The 23,677-nt window shown below is 41.8% G+C and overlaps 1 protein-coding gene across 1 annotated transcript in view; it reads right to left on the bottom strand.

The window, feature by feature from the left end:
- Window positions 1–2,503: 2,503 nt before the first annotated feature.
- The window catches only part of LOC111223695 (xylosyltransferase 1-like), a 37,369-nt gene continuing 16,195 nt past the window's right edge, over window positions 2,504–23,677 (bottom strand). Inside the window, exons 2-11 of the mRNA XM_022747933.1 lie at window positions 20,393–20,927; window positions 17,835–18,007; window positions 17,386–17,588; window positions 13,561–13,641; window positions 12,931–13,147; window positions 11,893–12,069; window positions 7,643–7,911; window positions 5,204–5,399; window positions 4,602–4,938; window positions 2,504–2,826 (exon numbers count right to left, since the gene is read on the bottom strand). Of these exons, the coding sequence (XP_022603654.1) occupies window positions 2,504–2,826; window positions 4,602–4,938; window positions 5,204–5,399; window positions 7,643–7,911; window positions 11,893–12,069; window positions 12,931–13,147; window positions 13,561–13,641; window positions 17,386–17,588; window positions 17,835–18,007; window positions 20,393–20,927 (2,511 nt within the window). The remainder of the gene's footprint in view (window positions 2,827–4,601; window positions 4,939–5,203; window positions 5,400–7,642; window positions 7,912–11,892; window positions 12,070–12,930; window positions 13,148–13,560; window positions 13,642–17,385; window positions 17,589–17,834; window positions 18,008–20,392; window positions 20,928–23,677) is intronic.

Below are 23,677 nucleotides of genomic sequence, written 5' to 3' on the forward strand. Positions count from 1 at the left end.
TTATCATTGTATATAGTAACTACACACACTGGAACCATTTATTCCAACAATATTAGATATTAGCTTTTATAGTAATGAACAATATAACTAAGGATGGATTGCACCACTAAGGATTTGTTAACTACGATAACCTCTCACCATTTAGTTTTAAAATCACCATTCACATATGTAGATAATTCTATGATTGTTATTTCTGACACTGTATTAAATGTTGGAAATATGCTTACTGGTGCAACCCAGACTTGGTGTAACTATTTGCTGAGCCAGCTGTTTTGGCACAAAATGCATCATTGAGCAGCATGGAAATCTAAAGGTGCATCGACATTTCTTGGATGGCCTCCTCCCTCCCCTCCACCTGCTACTCTATCAAACTGAATTCACAGGAGGGGATGTTACTCGCAGTTCAAAATTCAGAAATTATACAATAAATATAAATATAAAGAAATTAGAGACCAGTACAGATCAACTAATATTTAAATATACAAACCAACATTTGTGTTCATTCATTGTTTTTACCTCTCAACATGTGGTAATTAATTTGATTAATTTGTTTACAGCTTCTTACATATGAAGATTTGTTGCTTTTATCAATTTTTGATATTATAAACTGAGTAGTGCTCATATATATATATAAACAAGATAAATATGCATTTTCAAGGCTTGTGCTTTGCTAAATGTTGTTGGGCATTTTCTGTTATATTTTTGACATTATACATTTACTAAAATTACAACAAAGACTGATAATAAAAAACTGACTGACTGCCCCAGAAATATCCTATCAACATAAAGAACCTGACTTAAACAACCTATTTAAGTGAAAAAATGTAGTTGTAATAAAGTCACAGTTTGAAATGAGAGCAGCTACGTTAAAAGGCAAAGAGGAGAGGAGGCCATTTCATTTCACTGACGGAGGCAGACATTTCTGTCCAAAAAGCGCCAAAAATCAGCATCAAATATTAGTCACTGAATTAGTCATCTAAAATCATCGAAAATTTGTTTTATATAAACTTCTGAAATAAATTACACAGTCACATCAGTTTCTACAGCAAAGAGCAAATAAAAATGTGAAGTTAAAAGAAAAGGAAGAAAATTGGAGGTGAATCTCCTCTGAGTTCCAGCATGGCAGACGTGTCACACTTCAAGTCTCAGGCAGTCTGAAGGATTCAGACATGGCACACAATGAAAACAAAGCGCACACACACACATACACACACACACACACGCGCACACGCACGCTGACGGAGCCGATCGTTGTGAAGGGGGAACGTTTTCAGTAAGTTCTTCATAGGTAGTTTGCAGCGGTGGTTTACTAAAGTACTACAGTATATTAAAGGAAAACTCTGAGGTACCTGTGTGGAGGCAAATATTGTACTTTTTAGGACTACAAATAACCAAACTGAAGGAATACATGTATACTGTGTGCAAAAATTGGTCATTTGAGGAAATAATTTAAATGAATCCACCCCCCCACCCAAAAACACCCACCTGGCTCTGTATGAGAATGTCTGTGGTTGCTAGTAACTTTTTTAGACCCATTATCTCTGAAGCATCATATCTAGAAAACAAATGATGCGTGTAATTAGTGTTTCAAGCTGGTTACCAACATTTAATTATGGCAGTTTCTCAAGAAATCAAATTGTATTGTGGTGATAAATTAATCTTCATTATTCCTGGATTACTGGCATCTGTATTCATGTTCTTTGTCTTTCCACTCAGCCTCAGAGACATCAAATAAAACAGGCCTACACAGTGTTATCTGCATTTGTTATCAAGATAATGAGATAGTAACAGTTCAATAACTCAACAGAACCAGCTACTTGCAGGATTTTAACCCATCAAGAAATACATCTTCAGGATTTTTTGTCAGCAAACAATTGTTAATGATAACATTAGCTGATCAAAGTATTAACTGTCGACTTTTTCTTAACAAATTTTCCTGGGCAGCTGCTTGTTTTTTTAATTATTGTTAATTTTTTCAAAAAAAAAAATGGAAAACTGCATGAAAGAATTCAGGGTTTCTTGGGTGACTGTGAACTCAAATAAAATAAATGAGCTCAATCAAACATCATTTATCTAATGAAATGGAGCCTTCATCATAAAAATGATTATTATTAAGATAATGGGCCTAAAAATGAGCTAAAACATCTGTTTTGAGCTTCTCAACATATAAAAACACACTCATACAACAAGAGGTATACAGTTCTTCTGACGCACTCACACACACACACTCACTCACTCACTCACTCACACACTCACACACTCACTCACTCACACACAGTTTTCTAGTCCCAAATCTCAGTGAGAGCAGCAGACTGAGAACTGAAGTGTCTGTTCCTCGTCCTCTCGTCGCTCCCTCTGAAGTTCCATCCTTCTCCTTCACCGCCGCCTCACCATCATTCACAAACTTTAAATAAATAAATATGACACTAAAAGGGCATCAGCCCCATGTTCTCCTTCATTTGTTCCCCTCCTCCATTCACACGTCCCTCAGTCCGTCCGTCTGCTACCTGATCCGTCCGTCCTCTCTGGGCGGGGTCACTTCAGATTTGGGGTCGGGGCTGGCAGAGCTCCAGGCTGTGAGGCGGCATCGCTGCATGACGGGACAGGCGCTGGGGCCCGTCGAGCAGACGTCTGAGGCGGACCAGTGGCCTTCCAGCAACCTGTCCAGCCAGTGACGCAGCGGCGCCCCCGTCAGTCCAGCGTTGGCCTCGGCCTCCTCCACAGCGCCCAGGCTCACTGGCAGCCGCAGCACTGGGTTGAGGCCGTGGAAGCTCTGCTCCATGTAGGAGTTCCTGGCTGGGCCGGCGTGCAGCCGCCGAGTGTCCTCTGGATCACAACAAGGGGGTGTTAGGAGAGGGAGGGAGGAGAAGAGGGGGGGTGGAAAATGAAGAAAAGAGAATTTTAGATCAGATTTAAAAGCCTGAGAATGTGGATTTGAAATTTGAACATTTTACTCAGACTGTCCACAGTGTGCTGTTTGTACAGCAGGGCAACGTTTTCTCCTTTAAGGTTAAGGAAGAAGTTTATGTGACTGAGTTGCGTAGTTGATTTTCCAAAAAGTAAAAACCTGCCATCTTTAGCCAGTCCATAGGTTTGTTTGACATAACTTAACACTGCTCCAAAGGTATTTCCAGAATCCTCTTTTATCTATTTGGATGAACAAATATTCTGTTTGCTGCTAAACAAAAGCTTTTTAACTTGTTTTCCAAATTACGTCTCTGAAGTAAAAAATCTCCTGTAAACCAAACATTAAAATGTTATGCTTTATAAGTATATTTTGGTACCTTTCATTCACCTTTTTCCATACAAAGTAAAGAATGATATCTTTGAAAATATAGAGATATTATTATAATGTGTAAGGATGGAGTATTTTTTCGTCCAGATTGTTGAATCTTTGAGGATTGTGGAAATATCTTCTGAACACCAGGGGGTGTCGTTAAACAAAGATCTAATTTAAGTTATTTAGAGGTGAACCAGTTGTATTTGAACACAGAGGCACCAGCTATAGAGGGATGGATACTGGTGCATGGAAAACACAATGACACACACTCAGATCAGATCACATCACATGCCTCTTTCACTTTATAACACCAACCCATAAAAATCTATTCATGCTCTGAGCTTTACTTAGACACACACACACACACACACACACACACACACACACACAGGGTCACCTCTGTCTAAATTAGCCTCTCCTGGGCAACTATTTGATTTGTTTGACCTCCCTGTGTGTGTGTGTGTGTGTGTGTGTGTGTGTGTGGGTGACTGGATACTGACACTATAAATATAAGTATGCATGGTGTTGACAGCTGTGACAGGAAGGCCTCTGCTGTGTGTGTGTGTGTGTGTGTGTGTGTGTGTATCTGTTAATGACATGTGAACCACAGTGATCCCTCTAAGCTGTTGAATATCATTTCAACAGGTGCCATCAAGTTTGATACTGATGTTCAATAAAGGTGCAGTTGGTATTTTACTGACCTGACAGGTATTTATTTAACTGAATTATTTCTCATTATCATATTTACAGTATTGATAATGAGCAAACTAAATGCTAATTAATTTCATTAGAGAAGTTCTGGAAAACCAAAGTACTGTGAGTGGAATTTTTGTCTAAATGCTTTCTCAATTGAATTTCCAGAAAATTTGATTTACAGTAAAATTTACACTTAGTTGTCAGTTTATTAGGAACACCTAGCTAAAACTTCTGGGGTCTAATAATAATAACAGTCCTACAATAAATCCTCCTTCATGTATTGATTCAAGTGTTTGATCATTTTGGAGGATGTAGTGTGCCGTTGAACTGCATTGAATTAAAGTATGTTGACATGTCTTTCTATTATTTTGTCCACCCCATTCAAATCAATGAGGGTATGTCAATGACACTAACTTAGTTTTAGCTAGGTGTACCTAATAAACTGACAACTGAGTGTACATATTATATATATATACTGTAAACACATATACTCTGATGGAAACCCTAATTCTGATGTGAACTGGTGAATCTCCAGGTCTGTGTCCTGCCTGAACCTGCTTTCTCTCAGTGATCTGGATTTTCTTTATATGGATGTGAACACAGTGGCAGTGTTGGGGTCGCTCACCTTGCTGTATGGGCTGCTGCCGATGAAACTCCAGTGGAGCCACGATGAAGCTGGTCTGGCCCAGCGGGCTCCAGTGGTGCAGCACCCTCAGCATCCACACGCCGGGCCTCAGCGGCGGGGTGAGCGGAGGCCGGTAGTGGGTGACTTCGGCGGAAGCGTCCACCAGGATGTCGTACGTGGCAGCGATGACGTTGGTGGGGTCGATCCATACCACGGTGGCCGTCAGGTTGCTCTGGCCTCGGCTCCAGCGCTGCACCGCCACCGGCTCGTCCTCGGGCCCCAGCAGACCCCCCCAGTTCCTGAAGAGACGCTCCTTAGGATCCCAGTCCGAGCCCACCTGAAGAACAGGAAGAGGGTCAGAGTAGTTCTAACCAGACTAACCTGCAGGCTCAAACTGCTTCAACAACTACATAGTTTTAAACTGATGATGATGATTTGAAAACAAACTTTAATGTTTGACAAGCAGCTTAAAACATAGCTGAATATGACATTTAAATATACTGAATATGAAATATGCACAGACAATATCAGCTACTGTATCCATGTTGGCCAAGTTGATATAAATATATTAGTATATTTGTGTGTGTGTATGTGTGTCTGACCTGGACATGCTGCAGTCTGTTGGTGGGATGGGGGGGGCTGGCCAGGGTGAAGTGGTCTTTGGGAGTCACCCAGGTCTCCAGGCTCTCCAGCTGGGTGGAGGCTCGGTTAGTGGCCACATGACGCACAAGGTAGCCCTGGAACTGGTCTGACAGGAAGTAGAGGTGGACTGACACTGGGTGGGTCATGGCCATGTACCTGAGACACACACACATACTGCACTTAGACCATGTCTGCAATACAGCGGGTACATTTTTAAGATGCATCTTTTCTCTGTTGTTTTCCATCCACACGAAGCTGATAAACCGTTTCTGTAATCACTTGTTTTGTGTCATTTCTAATCAGGTGATGTCACAGACACAGTGGGACGGCTCTATAGAGGTCGGTCTGTCACACCTCTCTAGTCCTGAGTGAAAGATCTGAACAACTATTGGACAGATTTCCGTGACATTTCGAACACACATTTTTGTCCCTCTCAGGGTGAACTGTAATAACTTGACTTTTAATCTATTGATTAATCATCAAGACTAAATTTTAAAGGTCCATACAGTATAAACGTAGATAAAGGTCCATGTCTTTTTTGATTATAAAGCAGATCTAGGTTCTACATCAATACTGTTCAGTATCAAAGCGCTCAGTCCACAGAGAAATGCACACAGCCTGTATTCAGAAACTAAGCCTTAAAACAAGCTGTCAGGACTTCTGCAACTTTGTGATGTCACAACAAAGCAGTCATCGCCCTCAGCCATTCCCAAAGCCATGCCCACCTCGAACCACCATCCAACTCGGCAGGATTTGGTTTCTTTTGGTTTACCTGAAATCTGCTATATTTTTATTGAATCACTCAGAAAACAGTCAATTTCTTCAATAAGCCAATCAGAGCTTCTCCTCTGATTTGCTTCTTGAAGAGATGGAAAATATGGGACCTTTAATTGTCCATTTGTTTTATGAACAAATAAGTTTTAATATCAATTAGCAACTTTTTGCACACTAAAACGCTAAACCAAGATAGTGGCCATGGTAAACATTACACCTGCTAAACATCAGCATGTTAGCACGCCGACATTAGTATTTAACTCAAAACTCTGCTTTGCCTAAGCACACCCTTACAGAGCCGTTAGCTTGGCTGTAGACTAAATCCTGTTGTGTTTCCGTGGTCAGACTGCTAATCAGTGTACAGAGGTTTAAGAGAAGGCAGGAATGCAGCAGCCCAGTAATTACACTAAGCCCTGGGTATCAACAAGCTAACATTTGAGCAAATCACTTTTTAAAAACACACAACATGTGAGTAATAACACCTGCACTGTGTGATCAGCTGTGAACTAGTTGTTGGCAGTGATGCACAATTTGGGGAGAGATTTAACGGTTTTGTTGTTTTCAGTTGAAGTGTAGACTAACATCTGTAAACTGTGAACTATCTCAAAGTTTGAATGTGGAACCATGTCTTGACAGGTAGATGTGTTTTCAAATGTATTCCACATCAGTGTTGACGTGGTTTAAGATGTTGCCTGACTAAAAATCACAGGCTGAAAGGAACAGACTAGTCCTGTTTTAACTCCCCCTATCCTCCCCCCTCTCTGTCACACACACACACACACACTTCCCATAATGCTGCCCCCACCCACTCTAGCTACCAATCCCCACCCGAACTCCAACAAGTACCTCCTTGTACCTACTGTGGGTCTCCACCCCACACACACACCAACACACACACACACACACACACACACACACACACACACACACACACACACACACACACACACACACACACACACACAGCTGGAAAAAACCAGCCTGTGCAGAAACTGAAGCCTGATTGTACCTCTGGACAAGCCAGCGTTATCTTCATATTTAATTTGGACTGGCAAACACACACAAACATCAGTGGTGGTGAGTTTATTGGAAAGAGACATTTCATCTGCCAGTTCTCCTCCTTTCACTCAGACAGTGACTGTGCAGTTCCTCTCTCAGCAGAAAGCACAAGGGCTGAATTTACTGACCCAGCGACTGTATGACTTATACAAAGCACCTTAATACACTCACAGCAGGTGAGGACTGATACTTGTAGATGAGGCAGAAATTGGCCTGGAGTGATTCTAGCACAGATTTCTGCTCTCACATCTGTGAGATCTATTCTTTACACTACATGGATCTACATGGGAAATCAAATTGCTGCACTTGAGCAAACACCTAGTTTACCTCAGTAAACTTCTCTGATGTCTCCAGTTAATAATTGGGACAACAGTCGGACGTCATATCTTAAATAGTGACCAAACAGGGGAAAAACGTGCCAGCGGTGGTGTATAGGGAGAATGCTTAATGGGTTTTTTTTTTTAGTACTTGTTGGACAGGGACAAACTTAGTCAGGAAGACTGACTATGACACTGCATCCAGCTCTCTTAATACATCAATGCCATGCCTGGTGCCCATGCTTGTACCTGCAGCTGTTATCGTTGGGATGGCCCTGCAGTGAGCTGGCAGCGCGGGATAATCCCATACGAGTGAAGGCGTGGTAGTGGGTGAGCGCGGAGTCTGATAGGCTGGCAGGCCCGTCCGTCTCTTGCTCATAGATGTTTTCCCAGTAGGCTTGGAGGTTGGGGGTGCCCGAGGCATACGCTCCGAACAGGTAGGAGTCCAACTGGCTGATGATCTCCTGACTGACACTGGCCTCAAACTTCCTGGCAAAGAAGGTGGGTCTGGACGCTTGCTGTGGTCAGGAAAGACAGGAGGACATAAGCAGGGACGAACATAGTTAAAGTTACAATCCATTTTGACATTCAATTAAAAAAAAAAAAAAAAAAAAAAAATCAGTAAAGAGACGTAGACTTATTCACTATCATGTGACCTGCACCAAAGAATATGTCAAGTAAAGCAGCGTCAGAGCTCAGTGGGTTAATGGTGGTAGAGATGTGACGTTCAAGCAGAAAACTGACTAACACAGACTCGGAGCCAGTTAGTGCGGTCTGCTTCTGTTCTCTACGGCTCTGGTGCAGCTGGCTGTTAAATGCCTTGCTCCATGGCACCTTGTCACCAACTGTCGTGGTGGTGGAAGACAACAGCAGCAGCGGCCACTTCATTTCACATCTGCATCTGCATGTTCAGTGAGGGCTCAGTGTGAACTGTGGTCAGTGTTTGAGCCAAAAATACTTTTGCAACTGTCTCTGTAGTGAGAGATCACTCAAAATCACACACTCAAACATGCACACAAACTACTCATACACACAGTAAAAACTATGATTTTATTTCCATCAGCTCATGCTCCATCCAAACCCTATGATACTATGACAACCACAGACTACTCCCTGGCAACACACACACACAGTCTATGGCCAACAATGTTTGACACCATGCCAGGATATCAAAAGGAGAAGTGAAGGGTTCTCCTCTTTCCTGAAATAACTCTGTGAAGAAAGAAAAAAAAAAAAAAAAAACTCTGGAATTGACAATCTGCGAAACACAAATCCAATATACTAGACAAGAAGTGAACAGGAAGATCCTATCAAAATATTCATTTATTTAACACATTAAATATTTAATATTTAGGTTGAATGGATGTGAATGGGTACATCTGCGCCACCAGAAATTTAAATATTAAAAAGCCTAATGATGATTATGTCAGAAGAAAATCTTTTATTTTGAAGGCTAAGCACGAACACCTAAGGACTGCATCTCAGCTTCAATTGTGACCCTCAAGTTTGTTTTGGTGTCTATGCTACTTTCTAGATTCTGACTGATACATGATCCCAGCTGATTATATATATGTGCTGATATATCAGCTGATTTCCTCAGACACCGGTTCATTGGTTTTGGCACATGTGTTGGTCATTGGACAAAGATATGTTTGAGGTCATTTAGAAACTACAGAGCTCTAACCCACAGACTTTCACTGTGAAGTCTCTCGCTCAGTATGTATCTTTGTTACAATGCTGAGACCCAAAAAAAAAGGTTGTTCATGTTATGCTTTTACAGTACCAGTCAAAAGTTTGGACACACTTTGACTGACTAGAGCTGCAACTTATTATCATCTTTACTGATTAAGTTGCAGATTATTTACACATTTTATCAATTCATTTTATAGTTTTATAAATTCTTCGAAAATGGTGAAAAATGTCCATCATATTTTATCAAAGTCAGAGTTAACATATTGAAATAACTTGTTTCGTCTGACTAACAGCCACAAAGCATTAAATATTCAGTTTACTATCACAGAACAGTGACACCAGCAAATATCCAGCTTCAAGAAGCTGGAACCAAAGAATTTTTACTTTAAAAAAAAAAAAAAAGACTAAAACAATGAATCTTTAATAGACTTGCAGATTTTTGCTCTGGAGTGAACATTAGAGAGTTAATACTCTTGTATGTTAATGATGTGGTTATGTTGTCATGCCTCATGAAGACCACACTAAACTACTGTCTCTATATCTACACTAAAAATGATTTATAATGTAATAAAATGTACATTTATAGATATTCAAAGACTCTTCCCATAAGAACAAATACCTGAGAACCCTCTAGCCTACATCCTACGGAAAAGCAAGCTAAGCATTGGTCCACTCTCTCTCACACACACACACACACACACACACACACACACACACACTTGTCATGAGGCCCAGCCTGGAGGAAGGAAGGGCGTGGTTCATGATGGCATCAGGAGGGTGTGACTTCACCAGGCTGACTCTTGGTGGGCTCCGGCAGCACCAACGAGCCAGGAAACCCCAGCATAATGAGAACCTTGAGAACCACAGCGGAGCTCGTTATTCAGCAGGACCGTTTCATCTGAGAGATTATTCTGGATCTGTTACCGAACAATCTGTGACCTTACACAGCTAAAGGCAACAGTGGAAACCACTAGTTACAGGGTCAAGAATGATTTTTCTTTCCTTCATCGTGAGATCAGAGGGAAATTATACGATCTTTTTACTATATGTTCTATAACATGAGCTGCTCTCTTGTTGGACCTGTGTTTAGTCAAGACACGCTTCAACCTTGGGCACCATGATGCTTTGCATTTTACCCACTTTTCTCTTTTTGGTTGTTTTAGGTTATTTTTAAGTGACATTTTTAGTTACAGTAATAACTAATAATTATTTTCATTATATACATACATCATTATATACATATATATATATATATATATATATATATATATATATGTGTATATGTGCACATATATAATTATTTTTGATTAACAGATTTACACAAAATTGTTTCAAAAATTTGATCAACTTTCCAAAACACAAATATCACAGTGATATGAGGCAGAGAAAAGCAGCTTTTTTTATTCTCATTATTGAATTATATGCTGATTATTTGCTCAATCAAACCTTTGGTCAATAAAATGTCGGCACGATGGTGCAGTGCAGTGGTTAGTGTGAATAGCAATAAACGTTGTAAATGTTTAAACAGTAAAAAAGAATAAACTCCTGTCATTGTTTTTTTCTCATATTACGGCCTATCACTGTGACAAGTCAACGGTAGGAACATCGTATACTTGCTTGCTAGCTCAGTCTGACTGTGCGCTCAAAGATTAAATCCATGACAAATAATGTATCAAAATGGATAGCTGGTTAGCAACAGGAAGAATTAAAATGAAAAAGTCAGAAGACAGATGGGGAATCAAAAAAAGAAAAAAGAAAAACAAAGAATAAGCTTCCTACGTGTTTCTCCTTCTGTGCTGTGATATTGCACTACTTGACCTCTGTACTCTTATGGGGTCAGATGTGGGCTGCCAACATTTTTGAGTGGGCCATGTAAGAAAACAGAAAGATGGGCAACTTAAAAAAAAGTAATTTTTAAATAAGGCAGGAGGTGTTTCAAACAGTCAAATAACGGAAATAACTACAGTTGTGTGTGAATGTGTCTATTGTCCTGTACATACTGCACATGTGTGTGTTCCTGACCCTATACAGTCAGGACTCAGTTGCCTCGCTCGCTGGTGAAACCCAACATTATGATAATGACAACCTTAGAAACCTCAGCGGCAGCTAGCTACAAAGCTCTAAAAATACTAACTGCCTGCAGTGTACAGCTGTTTCCAGGATCAGCTCTCCTTATAGAAACCATCAGCAGCTCCACCACAGACGCTGTCTCCAGGTCTGTCGTTACACAGAGCCAAGCACCGCCTGTTGTAAGTAAAAGCGGCACTGCTAATTTGTGAATACAAAGCTATTCTGGTCCAGCGCCACCGCGGCCCTGAGAAGGAAAGGTGGACGCGAGAGACGGACTGAGTGTCCAGGATTACTAACATGATGACCGTTATCGTTATAGCTGTGCTCAAGCAGCCCGGACAGGACTGTAACTTCATCTCACTTGATGCTAAAAAAGAGATCAGCCATGGAAAGCTTTGTGACAACTGAGAGGTTAAAAAGTTCTTTGGCTGCACGAAGCTGCGTAACTGTCGAAGAAAAAACTCAAAAATGCCACTATGCTGGAACAGAGCTGCACTTTGCACGGTGCCAACATGGAAACACAGCCCTTAATCTTGGTCAGTAGCACAGTGGCAGAATTTCACATATAGTAACTTGAAGCAACAGCTCAAGTCCAAACAGATAATTTGAATTATTTTTTTTTGTTAAAAACTTGACTTTTGTTTCATATTGGCCAAAAACATTGTCTGAGATCATCCAGAGCTCAGAGTAAACGAACAGGAAATGGGCTCAGGTTGTGTCATTATGTTAGGGCTCACCTGGAAGCGCGGCAGATCCGAAGGTTTGAAGTCGTTGGGTGAGCAGCCACACCAGTCTACAATGTGCTTGTACTGGCATTTGCATCCCAGTTTGCGGTTCCAGTTGGTGAGCCTCAGGTTGTTGTCCACCATGGTCTCACAGTGGGCGCTGTTCTCCAGCACGGTGTGGAAAAAAGACTGGAGGGGGAGGCAAGTGTAGAGAGACAGACAGGTTCTCTTCACATTTGTCGTCCAGTCTCAATTAAGTATCTAATCTGAACACAAAAACAGAAATCAATCGTGCCTTGGCCAGAACAATATCAATGATGTCTTGGTTAAATACAACATTTGAACCTATGAATTTAAAAAAGGAGCGATAATCACAATTTCTCAGAGCTTAAGTTTAAGGTTTGAGCTTTTTTAGTCGTCACTTCTACATATGTATATCATAAATATGTATTAGTGAAATATTGTTTGCTCATGGACCAATTGGGAGGGGGTTGTGAGTGCTGGCCTCACAGCTTAAGAGACGAAGCTGTTGCAGAGTCTGGTAGAGGAGGTTTTGATGCTCTGCTCCCTCCTGCCGGATGGTAGCAGGGTGCGGAGGACGGGGTGGGTGGGTCCCCTAATGATGCTGAGGCCCCTGCTGGCGCTGAGCGTCAACTTAACATCTCTTCTCAACCATCCAACAGCCAAAATTCATTTAGTTCATATATATTTTTGCTTGATACAAATGACTCAAACTTGTTCATTGATTATCTAAGACCCCATTTACGCTTGAACCGGAAAAGTGTAAGATATGGGACCTTTAAAGAAAGAAAAAGTCCAGATATTTTATTGTTTTGTTTTATGGATTTTTGAAGTAAGCCAAAGAACAATAACACAGCAAAGATTATCTTGAAATATGCTGTTGATATTCATGTTCTCCTCTGGCGACACCCGCAGGGCTTCAGACTTTGAATCCCATTAAACACTTTCTCTCTACTTGTATATAGAGTCCGAAGGGGTTACTTGAGTGCAGTGTGTGTGTGTGTGTGTGTGTGTGTGTGTGTGTGTTACCTCAGCAGGCAGCAGTGTGTAGGCGTAGAAGCGCTTCATGCTGCTGACCAGCTCGTCTCTGGAGTTCACCACATAATCCACAAAGGGCCGGTTGAGCAGGAACCAATCAGAGCCTCCGTCCACCGCAATGCCCTCTGGGATCTTGCGGTCCCCGAGACGCCACATGTGGGTGTCGCACTCGTAGAAGAGACGGTCCAGACCCTGTTTCCGGATAAAACTGAGAAGACAGACTTTTCAGTGTTGAGGTGAAGACAGGAATCAAACACTTCTATACTGTAGAAACATAAACTGTATATTTTTCATTCCACATTTCAGATCAATCCTCATATCATGCAAGCCAGCAAAATATAAGCTAATATAATAATATAATATATAATTTTTTGTCCATATTTTGGTACAAGGACTAGTCAATATGTTTTGACCTCAGCCAAGTACCACACCATTTTTCAGATTACATTGAATCTATAAAATAAAATCATGAGACAACTTCCATCTGACAGTTAGAGCAGTAGATCCAAAACTTTTTTGGTTTGTAACAAAAACACTGATTCCATCATCAGAGAAAACGAAACACAAACAGAGAGAGAGAAACCGTGATAGAGAGACCAAGGGAGCTGATGACTCTCTTACCGTGCGTTGTCTCTGCCGTGAGATTTGATGAAGTTCATGCTCCGGTACTTTGACAGGAAAGCCACCAGCTGTTCATTGGTCCTGAGGAGAGACAGCAGCTGTCAATCATCAGCTCAGGTAGTAACCACACAGCACAGACACTTTATCACAGAAACACACCTCCAGCTTCATGCTGTAAACTCTGGTTAGACTGACAGGTGACTTTATGACCTCCAGGTCAGATATGATCTTTGTGTTAGCCACTATGGAAGAATTGCTCCAGCAATGCCAGTGTCAGTCTGTCAGTCAGCTATTATATGGATTAATATGAAATTTGCCACAGACATTCATGGCCCCCAGACGATGCATCCTAATGACTTTGGTGAGGCGTGGACTTCTCCAGCGCCATCACGAGGTTGACATTTATGTTTTTCAAAAGAAATGAAGAACTATTGGATGGACTGTCATTAAATTTGCATATTCATATTCCCTGGAGGATGAACTGTGTGAACTTTATCAGGTCAAAATGTTGGAAACTGCTCGTTTAAGTTTGCGCAAGTTTGTCAAATATCATGTTTGATTGCAAAACCTATATTGTATCATACTGATGTGTGCAGATGCTTCATTGCTGAGCCTGACCTGATGATAATATGGAGTGGCGGCCTTTTAAACGTCCAATCTCTACATCCCATCATCTTATAAATTCATCCACTCCTTTAATTTACTTTTGATCATTTGACTCTCTGAAACATGTCAAGCTTTGGAAACTCCTCTGGTGTCGTCGGGAGGACGACTCATGCACGTTTGTTCCCAATTGTTTTTTCTTGTGTTTTAAGTATTTTTCTCTTAAATGGACTCACGTCTAAGCAGGTTGCATAAACGCTGCATTCTATTTTTTTAAACAATGCAAAACATTCTTCTGTTTAGGCGAGTTGGAGTGACTCCATGTGTCTCTGTTTGGGACAGCAGGACCGGCTTATTTAGCTTCGTCTTTCAAATGAGGGAAAACAGCTCAGTGCTGGTGTGTGGCCCGAAGAGGAGACGGCCACTCCCTGCATGTAGTACAAGCTGTGAGCACACGGCTCGAACCCGGTGTCTTCCTAATGAGTAGATGGGACGGCAGACAGACAGATTGCTTTGATTACATCTGATTACAGTCGTTAAGACGAACCGCAGGTGTGCATGTGTGTTCGAGGGCATGTGTGTGTTCATGAGATACTGACACACATCAAACTTGGACTGAAGCTGCTGGGATTTTGCAGCTATTTTAAATCCCACTGGTCATATAAGATTTTTTTCATCTTGGATTTTTTTTTTGGTTTAATTATGATCTTTGACACGATCATGGTTGGGTGGGAATCTTCACATTTGACATTTTCCCCTCCAAAAATGCATTAAAGTTTCCAAATGTGTGTCTGTCTAGAGGCTTCATAACAGGTGTGGACTGACCCACATGGATGTTATAGCAGCTCAGTGCATTTGCCTTCAGATAAAAGTGTTAATTTTGGCCATTTTTAGTGCTGACCAAAATCAATATTTGAAATATTGTCCATTTTCCTGTCAGACATCAGGGATCAGCGTCTGTATTAACCAAAGAACTCCTGTTGAGAATGTCCAAAAGAGCCACGAGTAAACAGCAAAGAAGAAGAAGAAGAAGAAGAGCAAAGCTCAAGTGATCACATGAAAATCACAAGTATGCTCACAGTAAGAGTAGCCAATCAGAGACAAGGATTTACTCTGCATCTACCATATGGTAATTATAAACAAATGACATAAAATAAAAAGTTGGCTTTATTCTAGTGTTTGTTCTCATGATAAAACTCAAATCAAAGGAAACTAAACAGCTAAATCGACCCTGTCTGTTCTGAACACATATCTCTTCAGTTAGAAGCTTTTATTCTTGGTGGAAAAATGAAAGACATTTAGTTTTAAAATACAAAATACAAACCCACATCATGTAACCCAAATTTAAAAATCTGTCTGACATTTAGAAAGTTTATGCAACCTTCTCGCTGCACACACACACAGAAACACACACACACACACACACACACACACACACACACACACACACACACACACACACACACACACACACAGAAACACACACACACACACACACAGAGCTCTATTGACTCACACTGCATGTGCCTTAATGACGTCACAGCTATTGATGCTGTGGAGCTAATGCTGTGGCTGTGTTATGGATTTTGGCTGGAAGGGTGTTCAAACAGTCACTTTGATGGTAGGACAGTAGAGAACAGATCAGATCAGTGTGTGTGTGTGTGTGTGTGTTCTTGTATTTCTGACTTTATGAGGAGTACATTCATGAACAGAAAGATGAAGAGAAGTCATTAAGATAAAGACTTCAGTTCGAGCCTCTTTGAAGAGACAGCTTAGTGTCAGGATAAACAGTTTTAGATTAGGTTTACTCAGAGGAAAGAGGTCGGCTCAGTAAGTGAGTGTTAGCATAGGACTGGAATCAAACAATCAACTTTATTTTAGCTTAACTCATTGGAGCAACACCAGCTGTCGAGAGCATCACACATGTTGGAAGCAAACCCCAGTTTGAAGCAGTCACTATGTCCGACCTACTTAACTGGAAACACAAACAAAGCTCACCCCAGTAAACAGCTACAGTGAGTAGGAAAGGCCTAGTTAGAACCATAAAGTTATCCCATAACTTATCAATGGGAATTTTGTTTTTATCTCCAAATAATGTGGTTTAGGTGACAGGGTTTAACTGGGGATCTGCTCGGTTAAACCCTGTCACCTAAACCAGTGACGGAAAATCAATTAGCAACAAATCTGATAACTGGTTGACCTTATGAAGCTGATCTGGTACCAGTCATGACATGTTCGCTCCACATTAAATTAGCATCTTTGCTGTGGACTGAATCCAACTTAACACTTGACAATCAGCCTCATGTTACCTTTGATAATTTGATTTCACTGTTATGCAACAGGCGTGACTCAGCTGGACACAAGCTCCTGGACCGCTTTAAGAATCACAACATCTCTGCCAGGTCCAACAGATCAGTCAGCAGTGAGCCAAACGCAACACTGACCAGATCCTCCACCAACGACTTTCTGTTCTGCTGCAGCTACAGTGAGTGAAGCATCAGTCAATGTCTCCCCTGATCACAGCTACGCGCTTTTCCTCAACAATAAAGATCCTCTCAAATCCCCGAGCAGCAAGACAGCCATTAAAGGGCTCTGCGTCAAAGCTATAGAGTCCCAGTCCATTCAAAGTCAATGCACTTGTGGTCTATTGGCCATACAACCTGATCCATAAGATCTCAAACAAACCAAACTGGGCCCGCGGGGCTGCCAAGCCACTGGTTAGGGTCCATTAGCTGACACAGTCCTATTCCAAATCAATGTGCTGTGTGTTTGGCAGGAACTTGACATGATCGGTAAATCTCCTGCAGTCTTCTGCAGTGGTATATAATGAGAACAATGGAGGGACTTTTAACAAAACCTTTAGGGATCAAAGGCAAAAGCTCTCTTTAGAGATCATTTCCGCAAACAATTCTCCAATCTGCTTTAATACATTTTCTATACAGCTTTTTAGTTTCAAACAAACCACACAACAACAGGCCAAAAATATATTTACCAACTATGGACCTTTATCTAAAACCCAAGAAAAAGATTTTTCCTGATGGTTTCTAATACTTCTTTTTACAGCAGTTATCTTTACATTATTATATTTCTTACATTTGTCTATTTGCCTGAACTAAAATTCAGATCTAGTTTAACTTTAATTGGCATTTCAAGCTGTTTTCAACAAAAACGTAAAATCGTTCACTACAGGTGACTCTTCTGCTGTCTGACCCGTTCTCTTACCTGATGGGGTAGTCGGCAGCGCTCAGGTTGATGAAGAAGTCCCAAGACCAGTCGGTCATTTTGAGGAGGTCCTCCATGCTGCGCAGGTACATGGTCAAGAGGCTGGCCCCGCCCCAGATGGTGGCCATCCGCCAAGGAGTGACCCTGACGTTCGGATACTGGTTGGCCAGAGACAGGACCTCTCTGTGGAGGTAGTTGGACCTCTGGGAAGGGGAGGAGGGAAGGAAAACAAGGAGGGAGGTTATAAACTCTTTTTAAAAATCACCATTAATAAATACAGAACTGAATCAAACAACTTCCTGTAATGTGAAAACACATTACATTACATTACTAATCTCACTGAGAACTATTAGTTGGCACTTTTCAGGAAATCTTCTTTCACTTTTTTTTGTCTCTTTCACAGAAAAAGACGTCCCCAAAAACTTCTGAATAACTGTGAGGGCTCTCACCTGGTCTACATGGATGTAGTAGTAGTGTGAGGTGTGGTAGATGGCTTTGAAGAGACGATGGAACTGACGCGAGGCTCGGCCATGGACGACCAGGACGAAGGCGATCCGCACCGGCACGAGCCGGGCAGCGTTAGAGGGGTCCTCGTCCCACTGTACGTTCACGTTAACCTTACCTGGACAGAGAAGATAAGGACGACAGCTCATGGAACATAATGCATTGTCCAAAGTGCAGTTAGCGTCCCAGCAGCGACAGCCGGGCTCATATTGTTTTCACCTTGTGAGTCTGTGCATGTCATCTGTAGCAGGAACTACCAGAGGGGGTTTGGAGTGATTTGGCTGATGTTTATATGTCTGTCTGTGGACGGATGTGCAGTTGGGATCAAAATGAAGACAGAGTTTGAAGATGGGTGTGGTCTTACCCACGAGTACTGACTACTCGGGTCAGAACATCAACATGGGTTAGGCTGTTGTTCGATCCCAAGATTCAGTGATCTCTGCTTTAGATATGATGACGATTTTAATAATGAGTTTCAGTTATTTTTCAACAACATTCTCTGTTTTCAGCTCCTCAGATTTTGGTCATTTGGTTTCTAATTTTTATTAGACAAAATTAAAAGATTAAAAACAAACAATACTTGCTGTTTTTTTGATTGTTGGTCTAAAGAGTGGTTTGTAATTCAACAACACCATCACTGTTCTCCCTGTTCTCCACTCCTCAATCTTCACTTCTGTCTTTCCAGGAAATATTCAGCCTGTGGCTGGCTGAGCTAAATCTGCCTCTTGTATATACAATCTATATGACAGCCTAATGCTTCTCCATCATCACGCTCACTCTAAAGATGGCACGGGTTGAGGCCTGCGAAGCCTAATTAGTGACCTTCCCAGGCTGTGAGGCATGCTGGGATTGGAGTTTGAGAAGAAATAACTGTAATCAGGCGGCACAGTCAAGCACTGCTCTGCAGACAGAGGGAGGCAGGGGGCGAGACGTCGTGTACGATGTCATGGATACGCTCTTATGTCTGCACGAGTACAGAAACACCAATCTTTGCTTCAACAACCCTCTAGTTCTTTTTAAAAGACTGAGCGCACGTCAGTCAAACTCGAACATCAGAACAAACCAAATCATCCGTTCCTGCTGCTCCAGCCCGGCTTCAGTCTGTACATATAATGACTAGTGTACCATCAAAGCCACCTATAATCATATAAATTAAACCTCAAACGGCCCTGGGTGGTTCAAGAGAGTACGACTACAAGTAAATCATTAGCCAGCCATTCTCAAAATAAGACTACGAACTGCTTGTTTAATTAGGGTGTAATTACACTGGATGAATATCATCCTTGTGGTGAGCAGCCTCACTGGATCCATTCATGCTTTAAGGCCCTAGAAATAGAATTGGAAACCAACGGGATGCTTCTCCAAGGTTCTGGCACGTGCCGGGTTAAAAATGTTCTTCAACGGGTAAATTTAGAAAGAATAAAATCTTTGACTTGTTGCAATGTGCCACTTCAAAGCAACCGCCTGCTCGTCCCATTCCTTCGCTTTCTGTCTGTAAGACTGTCACCCTTTCATTTGTTGACTGACTCAATCACTATGTTCTAAATACATTACAGTTAGTTATTATACGTTTAAACCAACTATCTACAATAACTCTGTATGCTCATATTCTGGATTACTCCCATAAACGCAGGCTACTGTATCTGCGAAACATACCATATCACTCCCTGTACAAATTCAGTCTAATTAGCATGAGGCTCTTTCAAACACAGACATCTCTCCTGTTGTGTTTTCTAGACTGTATTCCACACAGAATTTGGACCGCTGTTCCTGGGGATGTCACGAGAATTGATTGGTACCAAGTCGATGCCAAAATTCTGAAAACGTGATGGTACTTGTTCTTCTGCTGTAACTGAAGGTAGCGTAGATGTTGTAGGTACTTGAGATGTGATTCTCCCAGGACTGATGTTGCAGCACAATAACCCCACAAGTCTAATCTCTAGTCTAGTTGTAGTCTAGTTCTAGCTTGATGTAAAAAGCAAAAGGGAAGAAGAAGGAAGTGGCAATAACGAGTTAGATCCTTCGCCCTGGGCTAAGAATAGCCCTGGCTCCTTTCAGCCCTGTGTTTAGTTGATTTTCAGGGGATAACCCCACAAACTCTGCGCCAACCCTGTTTCAGAGCAGGCCAGCAAACTGTAGGCTTAAAATGGTGTGAGCCTACTTTGGAAAAGGCCAGAATTGTGCCAGTGGGAAAGTTTTTTTTTAGCTCTCTTAGCCTCAGGCTAAGTTAAGGGAGGCTAAGTTCAGTGTGAGCTGAACTTACAGACGACCAAAAGCCAAGTGTCTCAGGTGTCGCCTTGTGAATAAAAGGAGGAAACAGCTCAAACTGACAAGCTGGACTTAGACTTTTCCCAGCACTTTTTTGTCTCTAGATCACAGAACAAAATTATCAATGTGATATAAATATGAAATATTGTTATCTTGAGTTACATAGTTAAAAGTGAGCTGGGAAATATTTTGTTTTCATGACACGAACTCATGCGCCTCAGTCAGCTGATCTCACCTTCTATGGGGCAGTATCGAGGCACTTTCTCAGGCATCAGCGCTCTCTCCTTGTGCTTACAGTAGACCTCCACTATCTGCTGCCGACACTCCCGGCTCTTGGCTCTCGCCAGAGCAGAAATTGCTTCCTTCCCGCTGATCTCGCACTGCGGCTGCTCCTTCCTCGGCTCAAGACTGGCCGACTTCTTCGACTGGTGGAACGGTGGATCCTGATTGGACCGCTGGACCAGCGCTGGGACGGTCGGCGCCTGGGGGTGGGGTTTACGGATGTGGGTGTGGTTGTGATTGTGCCCGATCCCTCTGGGTTGCATGGGAGGGAACTTGAGGACCTCGTTGGCAGATTTTCCCAGCATGCTCTGAACTTGGGCCTTGTCCAGCTTGTGCTTGCCGTTTCCGACTGGCACTCGTTGGCGTTGGGATTGTGCACCCAGGTTGCTGTTGCTGTCAATGGAGTCAAAGTCTTTGGGGACCGAGTTCTCATTATTGTTGCTGTCCAGACGAAGTTTCTCTTTAGGGCGGTGGGAATGGTAGACATCCTGTGAGGGAGAGGAAAAAAAAAATCTTAACACCTTCCCACTGAGAAGATAAACACTCAAACATGGATATACTGATGCCTCCGGACACAAAACATGAGGTTAAACATCCAAAATTAAAAAGAGAACATGAATATACTGATGCCTCTATATTCTGATTGACCGTTTTCTATCTGGGTGGGCGGGGCTTGGGGCACGGCTGACAGCTGGGACTGCTTTGTTGTTACATCACAAAGTTACAGAAGTCCTAATGACTCGTGTTAAGGCTCAGTTTCTTAATACAGGCTGTGTGCATTTCTCTGTGGATGAGCGCTTTGATTCTTTCACAGTATTAATATATCAAATCAAATCAAGCTTATTTATAAAGCACATTTAAAACAACCAGGGTTGACCAAAGTGCTGTACAATAAAATACAACAAGAAGCACACAACATAGAAATAGCTAAAATGTGATGTGTTAACTATCTTATTGAATTAAAAACACAAGGGATTAAAGTGAAAGATAAAAATCTTAGGGACACTCAAAAGCCAACGAAAATGTGGGTTTTAAGATTAGACTTAAACCATGTCCACAGAGAGGGAACACTTAATTAGAAGAGGCAAACTGTTCCAAAGTTTGAGGGCAGCTACCGCAAAAGCCCGATCACACTTTCTGCTCAGCCTCGACCAAGGGGCGGCCAGGAGTAGCTGGTCTGAAGACCTGAGGGATCTCGGGATGGAGAGGGGGCAGACGAGCTCAGAGATATACTCTGGTGCCAGGCCGTGTAAGGCAAAAATAAACCAAAACAAATAAAAGAACCTTGAACTCTATGCGGTATGTGACTGGTAACCAATGCAGGGATGCAAGTATGGGTGTGATGCTGTCTCTCTAGAACCTAGACCGGCTTTATAATCAAAATGAAATGGGAATCTGCCTTTACACATTATGGAACCTTTAAACAGCTGCAAAACGTTTGTTCCTTATGATGCAACTAACACTTCAGTAAAGGCATAAAACTTTTCCCGCTGAGGGCAGGAAATAAACCTTTCGCCATAAAAACACTAACTACACTAGATAATCACTTCTGCCCCGACAACACAAACATCTACACTCACTGAGCACTTTATTGGAAACACCTGTGGAGAGGTGTTTTGATACAGAAGTGCTCACTTCTATATTCTATAGTGTTTATTTTGGTCCTGTAAAGCGCGCAGATTGTAAGAAATCCCCAGACAGTGCCTGAGGTGCATGCAGGGGATTCAACCATGTTCTCTTTCTAGGAACAAAATACAGAGCAGTGAAGAGACAGAGGAAAGGAAGTGACTTTTGACCCCAAAGACACAGGCAGCTGTGGCCTTGGCCTTGACATATCAGAGTCAGGTGTTGATGTGTGTGTGTGTGTGCATGTGTGTGTGTGAGAGAATGTGTTTCAGTAGGAAGCCACATGACCTCGATGGGTATTTTAATCCCACAGATTACCCTATATCTGTCTTTTCCAGGGATAAAGAGTGTGTTTGTGTTTGTACATGAGCTGCACGCACACACGTACGCACACACGGACACACGCACGCGCGCGCACACACACACGCACACACAATCAGAGCGCCTGTGGGAAGGCAGTAATATCAGCTCTTGCCACCTGCTCCTCAACCTTTCATTATCTCATCTATAATATCAGCTTAGAGGAATGTATGTATGTGGTGTCTGTGTGTGTGTGTGTGTGTGTGTGTGTGTGTGTGTGTGTGTGTGTGTGTGTGTGTGTGTGTGTGTGTGGAGCTGTAGTGAATATTTTAAAATAAAATGCAGAGGAAACCAGGAATGAAACCTCCAGTGTACAGAGAGCGATAAAAGGCTCACACACACATCAATATGCAAACACACACACACACACACACACTCTATTGACTGAGTTAACATACATGACATTAACATACATGACGGTGGTGCTAAAGGAAAAACATTCAATAATTTTCCAGGGATTTGTGGTCAGTTAGCTGTAGTGATGTCAGTGTTTCCCCAATATTCACTTCGATTCACTGGATTACGAACGCCACTGCTCAAATTTCACACGATCAACCTAATGACTGGTGGAGGTTGTGTGTGGGTTGTTTGCAGTCCAAGAGGAAGATCTGCAGTCACAACATCTGATTTGTTTTTTGTTTTTTTCCAGAGACAGACAGGAAACACAGGATGAAAGAGGGGGGATGATGTGCAACAAAAAAAATCCCAGCCGGAATTCAACTGAAAACATTTCAATTACATGTTATGCACCTCAGCGAGCAGCCGGATGCCCCAGGGACTGAAAATCATTTAGTGTATATTTTGATTTACAGTTGACAATGTGTAATTATTATATTGTCCTAAGCATAATCAAAAAATAAGACAGGTATCATCTCCTCTCAGTTAACAGATCATTACTGAAACAAAGTGAGGTTTAGTGGACTGATAATTTAATCAGTTTTTTTATATGGTGCCCTTGTTGTGAGAAAGATGATAATCATTTTCATTATATTTATTAGCTAGGCTAATGTGAACTAGAGCTGAAACGCTTAGTCCGTTAATCAACAGAAAAATAATTGATTATCGATTCATTGTTTCAGCATTTTTCAACCAAAAATAGTGAAATGATGCCAAATATTCTCTGACTCAAAAGGTTTCGCTGCTTCTCTTTTTCACGTCTCACTGTAAATGAAATAATTTGGGGTTTTGGTTCTGTTGGTCGAATAAAACTAGATATTTGAATGTTTTTACTGATTCTTTTCTACTGGTTTTA

The sequence above is a fragment of the Seriola dumerili genome, unplaced genomic scaffold (genome assembly GCF_002260705.1).
Source record: "Seriola dumerili isolate Sdu_G_001 unplaced genomic scaffold, Sdu_1.0 BDQW01000113.1, whole genome shotgun sequence".
Taxonomy (NCBI): Eukaryota; Metazoa; Chordata; class Actinopteri; order Carangiformes; family Carangidae; genus Seriola; species Seriola dumerili.